Source organism: Cyanistes caeruleus, chromosome 1 (genome assembly GCF_971803275.1).
Source record: "Cyanistes caeruleus chromosome 1, bCyaCae1.hap1.1, whole genome shotgun sequence".
NCBI classification, from domain to species: domain Eukaryota; kingdom Metazoa; phylum Chordata; class Aves; order Passeriformes; family Paridae; genus Cyanistes; species Cyanistes caeruleus.
This window is the reverse complement of record NC_141701.1, coordinates 103,304,150-103,316,405: the sequence shown is the minus strand read 5'-3', so window position 1 is coordinate 103,316,405 and position 12,256 is coordinate 103,304,150. Positions and strand designations below refer to the sequence as shown.

Below are 12,256 nucleotides of genomic sequence, written 5' to 3'. Positions count from 1 at the left end.
GTTGCATCACCCAGAAGGTTACCACAGTCTGTAATAAATGGCAAAACCCTAAGACTTCTGGGTTTGCTGTAATCCATCAGCAACAATAACTTTCTAGATATGCATTTCTAGAAGTAAAGATCCTACTGAATAGGAATACCTAACTTTCCACAAGTCAGAGCAGACTTGATTCAAACATACTACTAAAGGTCAAATAAATGCCAAATTGTGGGTCATAAAGCCTGCTTGGAAAGAAAAGGAGGGAATTTTTTCCACAGGACAGAGTTAGCTAATGAACTACAGATTTACTATGTTCATGTAAAAAAGCCTTGAGATACAAAAGAATGACAGATGCATGGATCAATCATTTAGAAAAAACACTGTTTTTACTAGAATATTGTCTTTTAACATTAGAATGTATGCATTGAAACACTGAAAACTTCCAACCAGAGCTGAGCAGGAAGATAGACAATTCACTCCAGTCATGAACAGGAATGTACATGCAGTAAGATTCATCAGAACACTAGGCAATTATGATTATAGGAAAGCGAATTAGGAAAGTGAATTGACCAAGAATAGATCACAACTGTCTCCCTTGGGACAGAAACTGATTCTGGCTCCAAGCATGTGTAATCCAAATATCTTATGATAGCAGGAAGAGCCCTGAAGACCAAAACACTTGCTCACAAGAGTGTGGTAAAATGTGCAAAGTCACTACCATTTTTATTTGAGTACTGTCTGTCAGCTGCTGCACGGTGTAGGCATCTTCTGTGTTGTACTGCAGTAAAATCGCCATCTGGAATGTGGATGCCTGACAGATCCAAGAACAGAGGGGAGAGGGGGGAAATCAGAAAATGAGAACTTATGAGCACTTGCTGAATTTGAACAGCCTGAAATTCATCAGTTAAACACATACACTGGAATATTTGGACAACAAAGAATACCCAAATGTGCTAATAAAAAAAAATAAAAATTAATGTTGCTCTTACAACCAGAACTCCCCCTTCCAGCATTATCTAAACATAAATGCCAGGATTAGGATCATTTAGCATGCTTCAGACACTTCCTCAAATCTTCTATTATGTTATCAAAGCATTATCCTTCTACTTGCTAATACAGTTTTAAATTGTTTTCCTCAGTCAGTCCAACTCTTACTCATTTAATCTTCATTAAACCCAACACAGACTGAATTCATCCTCCCAGCTCAAGCAGGAACTAAATTTATACACCAAGCAGCTATCAATGGCTTATCCATGTCTATCACATGGATACATCAGGGTTAACATATGTTGATGACAAGGTCAAAGTCTGACATTATCTTGTTTCTTCTCACTGTTGTGAACTCCCTATCCCATCTCCTTGTTGAGAGAAAGCAGACTGGAAAGTATAAGCAGCATGAGGTTGCATTTGTCTCACAAAATGCATTTCAACACCTATTCAAAGCACAGGCAATGTGTTCCATTTCCTAAGTCAATTTTCTTTTAAACACAGATCTTTGGTAACAGTACAGTAAATAAACATACAACAAAGGTTCTACTGTCTGCATCCAGTCCTCTGAATACAACCATCACCAAGTGTTTCTGTTGGCATGACTTGCCCTTACCTGTAATGTGTATCTGTTTTTGAAACAGTTGGTAACCAATTCCCCTTTAGACAGCTGATACAACCATGTTAATTTTCTTCCACTGTGACGACTAGCATAAAATGCAGTAAATCTCTGATAGCTCCGTTCTAACTGTATAAAAACAACAGTAATAAATAAATAAATATTATTTACCTTCATTTACCTACCTTTCCATGTCATGGTAGCAACAGGGGATCATCAAATCTGATCACCCTCAACTACTATGTTGTCTAAATAACACAAACAAATTCTAAGTATTCAAATTCAGCAGACTGAATGAAAAATTCTCCTCTGTTATGAGCTTCCCCTTTAAAGTATCATTTACAGTACAAATGTAAACAGGCATTTAAGGTTCATTCTTCCTTTTAGGATACATTAAGCATGGCTAGAGAAACGATTTGTTTTAACCACCTTCATCCTCCAGGTAACAGTATTAAACTTATCTCTCATGTTAAATATTCTTGTCTTTTCTGGATAAGCACTCAGCAGAAAACTAATGCTTTCAATATCTAAAGATTTTTCTGGGCAAAGCTGAAGCAATGGTATGAAAAAGTTTATTTAATTAAATATACCCAGAAAAACGCACTAACAAAGATTTGCTTTAGTTGCTGTTGAATATTTTGAAGAAAGATTCATTAACGGGGGAGTTTTCATGGGGAAGATATGAAAACACATATTTCACACAGTTCCCCCCTACTACCTGACTCAATTATCTTGTTCCAAATATCCTCAGGCCAAACAGGCAAATACCAGAGACACTTATAGTCCTCTCTGATACACAACAGAACAGAAGGAGACACCAGCCTTGTAAAATAAATTTCTCACATCATCATTCCATGTTCAGATGAGCCAAGTGCAAGTGCCTCACCTCAGATGGAAGAGCAAACGTGCAGGACTGCTGGAACGGCCACGATCCAGAACTCAACACTTGGATGCTGAAATCCACTGAAAGAGAGGTGAAGAGGATGAGTTGCATTATCTCACTCTCCCCTAACCCCCTCTTCAAACACAGTCCCAATTCTAACACAGATATGGTCCTGGCCTTGTGGTCAAACTAACATGGTAAAAAATCATTCAGCACTATTTATTTTTGTCAGAGTATAACCAAAGCTATTAATGAGAGGCATCCCTGCAGTTGGAGAGCCTTAGATCTACTGTTACAGGCACTCAATCCTCTCTCATTTGGAGAAGTTACTACTCTGTTTCTATCCCTACAGTGGGTTTCTCTTTTAACACAGAAGTGTGAAAATTTTAAGTGCTCATCATCACTTCTCATTGCACAACTGCAGGAACAGACCTTTCACACCTATACTTGTAAGGCATTTTGGTCAAGTCAAGCATGAATAATACCAAAACTAAGTAAAATTTTAGCCTGACAATACACAACTCTAGTTGTAATCCAAGAAATAATTATCAATTCTTGACAGAATTGATCAACATGCTTCAATTGGAAAGTATAAAAAGGTATAAATTGGTAAGTATAAAAAGGGGTATTTAACAACCTGGAACGCAATATACTTTTATCCTTAATACTTTCACATAAGTCTAAGTAATAAACGGTTCAAAATCAAAACTGTTTAAAGAAAAACATCTCTCCAATCAAACATTAAAAAAAGAAGAAAAAAAGGAAGAAGAAAGACACGACAGTATTCAACTTAATTTAGTTATGTACCTAAACATGAACTGCAAAATCAGGAGGAGGCTACTCACAAAATATATAAAGAGCTACTAAATGACAAAGAACAGACCTAGAAGAACAATTTAAACATCCCAGCTATCATGATCAGAAGAACACTGATTTCTGTGAGCACGAGTAAGTCAAATACTTCCCTCACACACTTAGTTCTGCAGACGTAAGAGGAAGCTATATAATGCAACAGTAACTTAGGTAAAGGTATTACTTACAATCTAATGGTTCTGAATTGGTCAGGTGCTTTTTAAATTGCTCATTCAAATCCTTGCTTACACCAATATCTTGGAACATCCGCTGCAGCTTGGAGGTATACTCAAAACCACAAGCTTGCTGTATTTTAAAAGCACAGATACATCAGGAAGACACATTTTTGACACTGAATGATAAGAACAAAGTCCTGGAACTTATTTTGTTAACAGAAGATGTAGAAAGTTCTGCATTTCCCTTACTCAAAGTGCCTATCACCCCTGGGATATGAACTTTAACTGTCATTGAAAACTGAAGAAAATTTTATATAAAAATTAAGCAAAACATAATGAAATAGACTACTCAAAAGGACAGTTGACTGTATTTTGCTTAACTCTGCATAAATATCGGTTAACAAAAGTAAGCAACTTTTCAGTACTAATTCCCTTGAATAATTAAATCCATGTCATTCATTTGGTTGAGTAAGCTTAGCTCCATCAGACAGATATACACTAGAAGTTCTTATGATTAAAAAAAAAAAACCAAACAGAAAAAAAGACCTAAGTTGTGTATTTTTCTGTCCATAAAATAAACCAATGAAAGGACACACATCAAACAGTGTGAAGACCTGCATGGCAGTAGATCATGGGACAGTCATGGAATACTCACCTTTAGTTTGGAGATCATGCTTGCCTCAGCATCATCACTAGCACTGTTTTGATGCACAAGTCTCTTTGCCAGCATTTTAGCATAGAATTTTTGAAACACATCTTTATCCTCAATGTACTTGAAGACAACCATCTGGAAAAGCCAATATAATTTGTAAGGAAAAAATATTTAAACATTTGTCTTGATAAAGCTGCAGCAGGAGCTACTTAATTTGCACCTAAATTTTAAAGATTGAGGACTTTGTTTGGCTTTTTTGGGGGAGGGTGGAGAGACTGCTGGTGTGTGTTTGCTTTAAATATGGACACTATTTTAACACATACACGTATGTATATATAATGATATAAAAAGATGTAGTGGAAACTATATATTTTATATGTGTATATATAGATTAAGAAAAAGCATAGCTTCAATATAGCCACATTAAATCTGCTGTAAAGGGGTTTTTAATAAACAAAATAAAATATTTTTTCTATTTTGTATGTATTTGTGGACATCTTACCACTTGATTGAGTGTATCTTCCAATTCTGCTTCTTCTGGATTCTTTGAGCTGCAATTAAAGAAGTGCATTTTTAATGAGTCCTAAAGCAGCAGAATTAAATCAACATATGGATGCATATGGAAGCTTCAGAAAGAAAAGAATGCAAATTTGAGTAGTTCTGGGATCAAAATCTCTTTAAAAAGGAAACAATGTAATGAAGTTAACAGTTCACTGCTCCACCTGCCAGCAATTCTGAAGTTCCCAAATGCCACAGGTTGAAGTCCTGGACCATGACTTGATTGTGACTTGGTAGTCTGGTACTTCCCAGGATTTATGAGTTTAAACATGAACCTCTCTCTTCCTGATGCTAAATACTATCTTTATTTCTTATCTTAGATAGTACAGTGAGAAGAAACCAGCTCAGAGAAATGGGACTTAACTGGGTGAAAGCTCAGGTGGCACCACATTGTCTTCCTCCATCTCATGCTTCTCCACCAGGCAAACCCCAAACCTACCCTGCACACTGTCAGTATTTGTAAAGGAGAAAATAAACCATCTGCTGAATGAAGGAGGGGATGGGAAAGGGAAAAGTGAGCAAGTTCTCCCATTTTTGGGTTGTTTGGTGGTGGCTTTTTTTCCTCTACCAAAACAACTAGAAATGTTGCCAGGGACAAAACTGACACCGATCCAGTATGAACTGAACTGATACCAACTCAGCATAAGAACTGCTGAATCATTTAAAGCCAAATAAAATTTAGCTTTATTGAATTAAAATATGAACTATAAGAAGTTAGAAAGCAGTTTTTGTCCTCAGTTTCTGCCCAGATAGAAGGTACTGAAAAACAACAGGAGGAAAGCAACAGTTTTAATGGAAGAAGGGAATGTTTAGCTCTTTACAACGTATGACCCAATTTAAGTTTTTCAGTGTAAAAAACCCTACCTACACCTCCTCCTTCAGTTTTATTGAAAAACAAAAATTTAAGATTCCTATAAGGCAAGAAAGGTTTGCTTATTTCCTCCACTCTTCCTTAAAAAGAAAAGCAAACAACACAACCTTTAGGAATGGTCCTACTGAAATGTTTGTATCCAGAATTTGATACAATTAATTTCTTGCAAAGTGAATTTCTGTTTCTGAAGACAGTATAAAACTTCATAGGCTAAAACATTTTCATATAAAAGCCAACATGAAATAATAATTTGTCTTTGAACACATACCTTTTCTTTAGTAAAGAGTCACAGTATCGTGCCAGTAGCTCTGGGGATTTACTGGATGATTGAGCCATTTTCGTCACTGCATTATTATTTATAAATCGACCACAAGCCTATAAATCATGAAAGAAAGTGAAATTTTGCGAGACAATTTTTTTTATTTTGCATGGAAATAAAAAAATTAAGTCCAGCATCTGCTATGACATGCACTTACTTTGTCTAGTGCAGCCACGAAGCCAGCATCATTGTTGAACGCAGACATGACTAAAGCGTTGTATTTCTTATGGACATCCAACACTGTCTGTACATACATTTTTGGATCCTGCAATAAGGAGAGACTGGATTTTGCAACCTGTTGACTTTCTGTTTTCTACTTCCTCCAAAATGGAGCTACTCACTGGCCCAAGAAAATTTGTGTGGGGAAAGTCTATAAAGTATTAGAAATAACTTAAAGGTAAACTAGTACCCAGCCTGGTTCAGGTGTTGTGTCCAGGACTGACTGATGTTACTGCCAGGTTTCATTTGCAGCAACCAGAGTGCAGAGTGTACCACATTACACAACAGACAACAAAGTATTTAATCAACCACTGAAAATATTTTCAAAGACTTAAACTTCTTTCAAGTCACACCCTGAGAGAGCTGGACAATCATAAAATGGCAGCTGCTATAGAGGAAAATCTCTGTAGCAAGAATGTGACCGCTGTATATCCAGTAGGTACAACTTAGTACAGACAGTTCAGTCATTGGCAGTTCTTAAAAATTATCTGCTCAACACCCAGTGGCAGCCAAATGCCAATAAACATCAAGTTTATTGTACTCAGACTGAGCTCTATGTGCAGTTACTGATCTTTGCTTCTCAATAAAGATGGAGTGGAGTCAAGGACTAGGGACAATGACGGGCAAGTGAATCATCATACACGCAGGACAGCTACTACACAACAGACTGAAAAAGGCTGAAGTCTTCAATTTGGAGATCAGGTCTCGTTGGCAGGAAGTGCCAGAATATGGGCAGGGTTTTATCAGGATCCTGAAAAACATTTCCTATTGCCATTGAAGACAGACACGGACTACCATGGACCACCAATCTAATGCCATGCTGGAGATACAGAACTGAGATTATTGAGAACTTCTGAGATAAGGAATGCAAGTGGATTTGAAGGACATTCAGAAAAGTACTGACTACAAGGACTAAAAAAACCCAAAACAAAACAACAAACCAAAGACACAAAATGTAGCAAATCTGACTGAAAAGCAGTCTTGTTAACACAGTTAACAGAGGCAAGAGTACTTCTGCACTAAAAAACTAAAATAGGTGAAATGAGTCAGGCTGGTATGACTATTTCTCTGCACTGACTACAGAGAAACTGAGAAGCATTTGTTCAGTACAAGTAACTGAAGCTAGGAAGAATCAATCCTACTGAAGTGTGATAGAGGATTAACAGTGCAGTAATGAACAGCAATACAGTGGTGTGAGGGATTCTGGAAGAAAAGGCAAGATTGTTCCCAAGGGAAACAGCCAGAGATACTGCTATGAAAATGAAGAACAAATGTGTGGAATAAGGAACAAAAGTGAAAGATGAGGAAACAAGAAAAGTGTCAGAGGCAGGAAGGGTTCTGTACATGGTTGGAGTCAACTAATACATACAAATCTTGGACCTCCCCACTCTGAAAGATGAAACAATTCCTGGAGAAAGAACTTCTATTTTTTTCTGGCCTAATTCTTGAAGGCCTAAATAGGAAAACAGCCTCAAGACTGATAACCACTAGGGGGATGTGCAAGCATGGAACAGATCTAATTTCAGAATTTACAGAGATGTCTACAAATTAAACTGAAGATTCCTGAACTCGCTTCATGATTACTTTATGATTTGTAAAAGACCAACACTGCTAAAAAGCTATGCACTTAATGCTGTAGAAGTGAACAACAAACACTACATTCTTCAATACAGATTACTGCTTTAGTATGAAGCTATTTCAAGAATTTCTAAGGAAAGCAACAAGTTAAAATAAACTTTGTCAAAAATCAAAGTTAATCATAGAATCATAGTGTATCCTGAGTTGGAAGGGACCCACAAGGATCAAAGTCCAACCCCTGACCCTGCACAGGACCACCCTGAGAATCACACTGATGTTATTATCAGTGCCAATGCCTGAGAGCATTGTCCAAATGCTTCTTGAATTCCACTTTAAATAAAATTTACCAGACTCTATATTCTATCCTTGTGCATTGAAACATTGTGTTTCATTCTTTCTTTTACCCTGGAAAACATACTGTCTATAGAAAGGAAGGTTGGCAAAGGATTTAAACGACTTAATGTTGCCAATATAAAGCTAAGTTTGAAATTACAATTATGGGATAAAAATTGAAAAAGCACCCTTTCCAAAGACTGATCTCCTTATATTGTGACCTTTCCTACTATTTCAGTTCCTTCTTCTTCTATTACACATGTTTTTCCAAACAGAATAGAGACATTATCAAAAAAAAACAAACCAACAGAAATTTTCTCTAGATAGTCCCATCCAAGTCAGAATTCCTTAAGATGATGAAATAAAATACAGTCAAATGGAGATAATGCTTCTTGAAACAGTGGATTTTCAGGTGTGCTTGTGTTGTAAGTGATGGGTGTTGTATTTGCACAACCAGCTTTCCAAGCAGCATGACATCCTGACAAAGAGCAAAATCTCAGAAGGAAACTCACCCTTCCCCTCAAAACAAAACCAAAAAACCGCTACAAACCTGCCCAAACCAAATGAAAACAAAAAAAAAAAACACCCCAAAGACTCCCAAAATTTAAAAAGTAGAAAGAATGATGTAAGTTTCGTTTTAAGCCTTCTACCAACATTTGAGAATTGCCATATCCTTAAAAATTAAATTAGTGAGGGAAAGAAGCAAACTGGAAGTTTTATCAGGAAGCATTAACTATCCTCTAATGTAAAAGTGGCAGCAACTACACACAGACTTCTTTTGATGGGATACTTGCATTTAGTGCAGCTTCTCCACATTTCTCAATTGCAGCTAGACCCTGATTATGAATGTGGGTTTCCAAAAGCTTTTTCAGCTCTCCAAGGCCATCCTGGATTCGAGATACGAGGTTATACATGCGACCCAAGTCTGTAAAAGACAAAAAAAAAAAAAAGGAAAGCTAACATCTCCCATCTCTACTGGCTATTACTTCAATTTCTCATTTACAAGCTGTCAACAGGAGCTAAACTTCCATTGTCAACAAAAACACACAGGCAACTGCTCCTGTAAAAAGCCAGAAAGAATGACAGTAAACAATTATGTAGTACAGCAAACCTTTGCACTCACCTGGAAAGCTAGCACTAGTTAAAAAGAAAACAATCTGTTATATTAGGTATTATTTACCTTCACAATGCAACAAATCTCAAGAACAAAAACCTACCATTTGAACAGTAGAAAATTTACTTCTAATTTTTAGTTTTCACAGGTTTAAAGCAATGATTTATTGCAAATGGTGTTAAACCTCTCTTATTTAAATAACATTTTGAGGTGCTGCCATGAATTTGAGACTGTTATGAATGTTACTGCTGGCTGTGCTACAAGCACTACATCTTCCAGCTGACCACTGTCCTTTAAATCTTATTCTGAACAAGACAGTTCTCCAAGATTTAATATTATTTGTAGCCCTTTGCGTATCAACACTTTTACTTTGGGCAGCATCAGTGGTAACAGTTAGAAATTTAAGGTAAAATGTTATGTATTGATATGACCTTAGCAGAACATTATAAATCAAATTTACTTCAATAAAGCACTGTCAGTAAAGGACAACTCTTTACAAAAAACAGCTTTAAGTGACTGATTGCCAGTAGCAATAATTGTATCTGAAAGACAAAAGAGATTCTGAAAAGCATTACAATAGAACTAATTAAGGTAAAAATAAACTGCTTATCTTTTCACATATGTTAAGGCTTCACATTAAAATCTCACCAGTTTTCAGCCAAGACTTTCCGAATCAATTCGCAATTTTGGAAAGTCTAATACTGAAGAGGGTTTTAGGTTTTATTATTCAGTTTCAACAGGATAGATGCTTTTATTTTCTGAGAGCAGAACTCTTTTAAAGAAAAAAGCAAACTTTAAACTGGCCATAAATCAGGTCCACAAAGCTACCAGTCACCTCTTGCAATCTTGCCCTCACTGAACAGGCACTCCAGTAAAACAGTAAACAATCAGACTACTTACTGTAAACTAAGGAGGATATTTCACCTTGTGAAACCCATCTAAAGGTTGACAGCTGCATCTAGCTCTTCTCAAGTGCAAGGACTTCTCTGAAGGGCTTGTGAGCAATTTATTACGACCAGAGGATTATCAGATTAAACAAAACAGAGCAATCAATGAGCTGGTGCTCTACCTAACTCTGAAATATAACACAGTTTTATGCCTTCTAATACTGAAGGGATGACATTCCAGTTCAGTTAGGCTTCTGGTACAACACTTTCCTTAAAACTTTGTCAAGCTCAAACTTGCAAATTTGAAAATGAAGCTTTTTTTCCTCTCTGTGAAAACCACAATTGCAACCCGAAACGAACTTTTCTAAGAACATAAGAATACCCTGCCGAACTTAAGAGAACAGGTAGGAAAATACTGCTATGCACAGATACAATAAGCTGCTGCTGTATCTACCCAAAAACAAGTGTTCACAGATTGGTTTACCAGGATGTCTGTGTTAGGTGAAATAAGGAAGAGATGCTACAAAGTCGCATGGAAGATTTGCATGGTAACTCCACCCACGTCATTACAGCCCTCTCCCAATAAACTCAATTGTTTCCCAGAGGTATCATACTGATGTGAGCACCTAACACATGAGCAATGTGTCCCACAACCTTTACAACCAGTTTATGCATTAGTTGCACAATAGATTAAAAAGTTACAGAGCACCAACAGGAGTGGCCTGTAATATGATATGCTCAAACATAGTTTGCATGGGAGGACCTCAAAACCACTGTACTTTCAAGAGCAAAGCAATAAATATTTTAATCAAGAACCTTTTATTGTAAGTTTAAGGGTAGTCTACCAAAGGCTATGTTAGCACATGACAAACTGGAGAATGAACTGATTACAGAGATGAAAGAGTGAATTACCAGACTATTATTGAAAATAAATTTTTGAATCTTGAAACTTCATGCATCTTAAAAAGGGTGAGGGAACTGCTACAATTTCCTTAAGATACCAAATTCCCTTAAGATAACGGAAGAGAAAATATTTTGAAAAAGAAGGAAAAAAAAAAATCAAGCATTTAAAGAAACTCTAGTTAATATTAGAAATAACCCACATGAAAGGAAACCCAAAGATATGTAACTAGACAGTGCCCAAGACACAAGGTATTTCTTTTCTTTTTTACCCAGACAAACTTTTGGAATTGCATCTATTGCACTATGTTAAGTGATTGTTGTAAGAGCTCACATAAACCATGAGCTTGACAAAGTAGGAAGAAAAAAGAAAAGTCTGTGAAGACGCCTTGAGTCTAGAAAAAACTTTCTTTGTTCTGTTGCTATTTCAATTGTCAGAAGTAATTTAGTCATTTATGAAGTCATTTCACAAACCAACAGCTATTAAAATCTCTTCCAATTATGGAGTAAATATTTACAAACACAAACATCTGACTCAAATACTAGTACAGATGATTTACATTTGAATCAGCTAACTTCTGACCTACTAATCATGCTGAATTGCCCTTTTTGATTTCAAAGCATCTCTTCGTTATCAACATAACATTTACAGATAGTAATAATTCATAGTTACTATTATAAGACTGATATACAATGAGACAGAGTCATAGTTACAATTTAAAACTCTCAAATGAAAAATTTCATCATTAGTAACTTAACCACAGCATCTATTATATTCTGCCACTTTTGTAAGAGCAGTGTTTCAGTTATACAGCCATACTCAGACTTGAAATACAGATTTGATTAGTTTCCCAACCGGGAAATCAGAATCATCATTCATCATTATCATCTGCATGATCCACAGGAATTAGTTCTGGCCGTTATTTTGTGCTCTCTATTAATTTCTGAAGAAACTTATACAAACCAATACAATTGAAAATTACTTAAAGATACCTAATATATCTGATTTATATCTGAAATAATCTTCACTTATTTCAGAGAAAGTGTTGAAGAAGTTTTTATTCTACGTATTCTTTATGACAATATAAACTTGATCCATTAGCAACACTTAAGGATAATTTTCACAGCCAAAATTAACTCATCAATTAACAATTTCCACCCTTTCCTTGTGCTCTATATGCAATATTATGTATTTTATATAGTCTATTTTAAAAGCTATTTATTTGCATCTATTCCTCTTTTAGCATTTCCTTTACATACTTCTGAACACTTTGGATTTTAAAATTCTCAGTGCTGACTCAGGAAGATCCATGGATTAAACTGAAACAG

General features: G+C 36.0%; 1 protein-coding gene across 1 annotated transcript in view; it reads right to left on the bottom strand.

The window, feature by feature from the left end:
• CUL1 (cullin 1) overlaps positions 1-12,256 on the bottom strand; it is a 54,041-nt gene that overhangs the window by 4,632 nt on the left and 37,153 nt on the right. The window contains exons 9-17 of the mRNA XM_086845707.1: positions 8,821-8,951; positions 6,054-6,161; positions 5,846-5,952; positions 4,651-4,699; positions 4,152-4,283; positions 3,509-3,626; positions 2,472-2,548; positions 1,583-1,714; positions 698-790 (exon numbers count right to left, since the gene is read on the bottom strand). Of these exons, the coding sequence (XP_086701833.1) occupies positions 698-790; positions 1,583-1,714; positions 2,472-2,548; positions 3,509-3,626; positions 4,152-4,283; positions 4,651-4,699; positions 5,846-5,952; positions 6,054-6,161; positions 8,821-8,951 (947 nt within the window). The remainder of the gene's footprint in view (positions 1-697; positions 791-1,582; positions 1,715-2,471; positions 2,549-3,508; positions 3,627-4,151; positions 4,284-4,650; positions 4,700-5,845; positions 5,953-6,053; positions 6,162-8,820; positions 8,952-12,256) is intronic.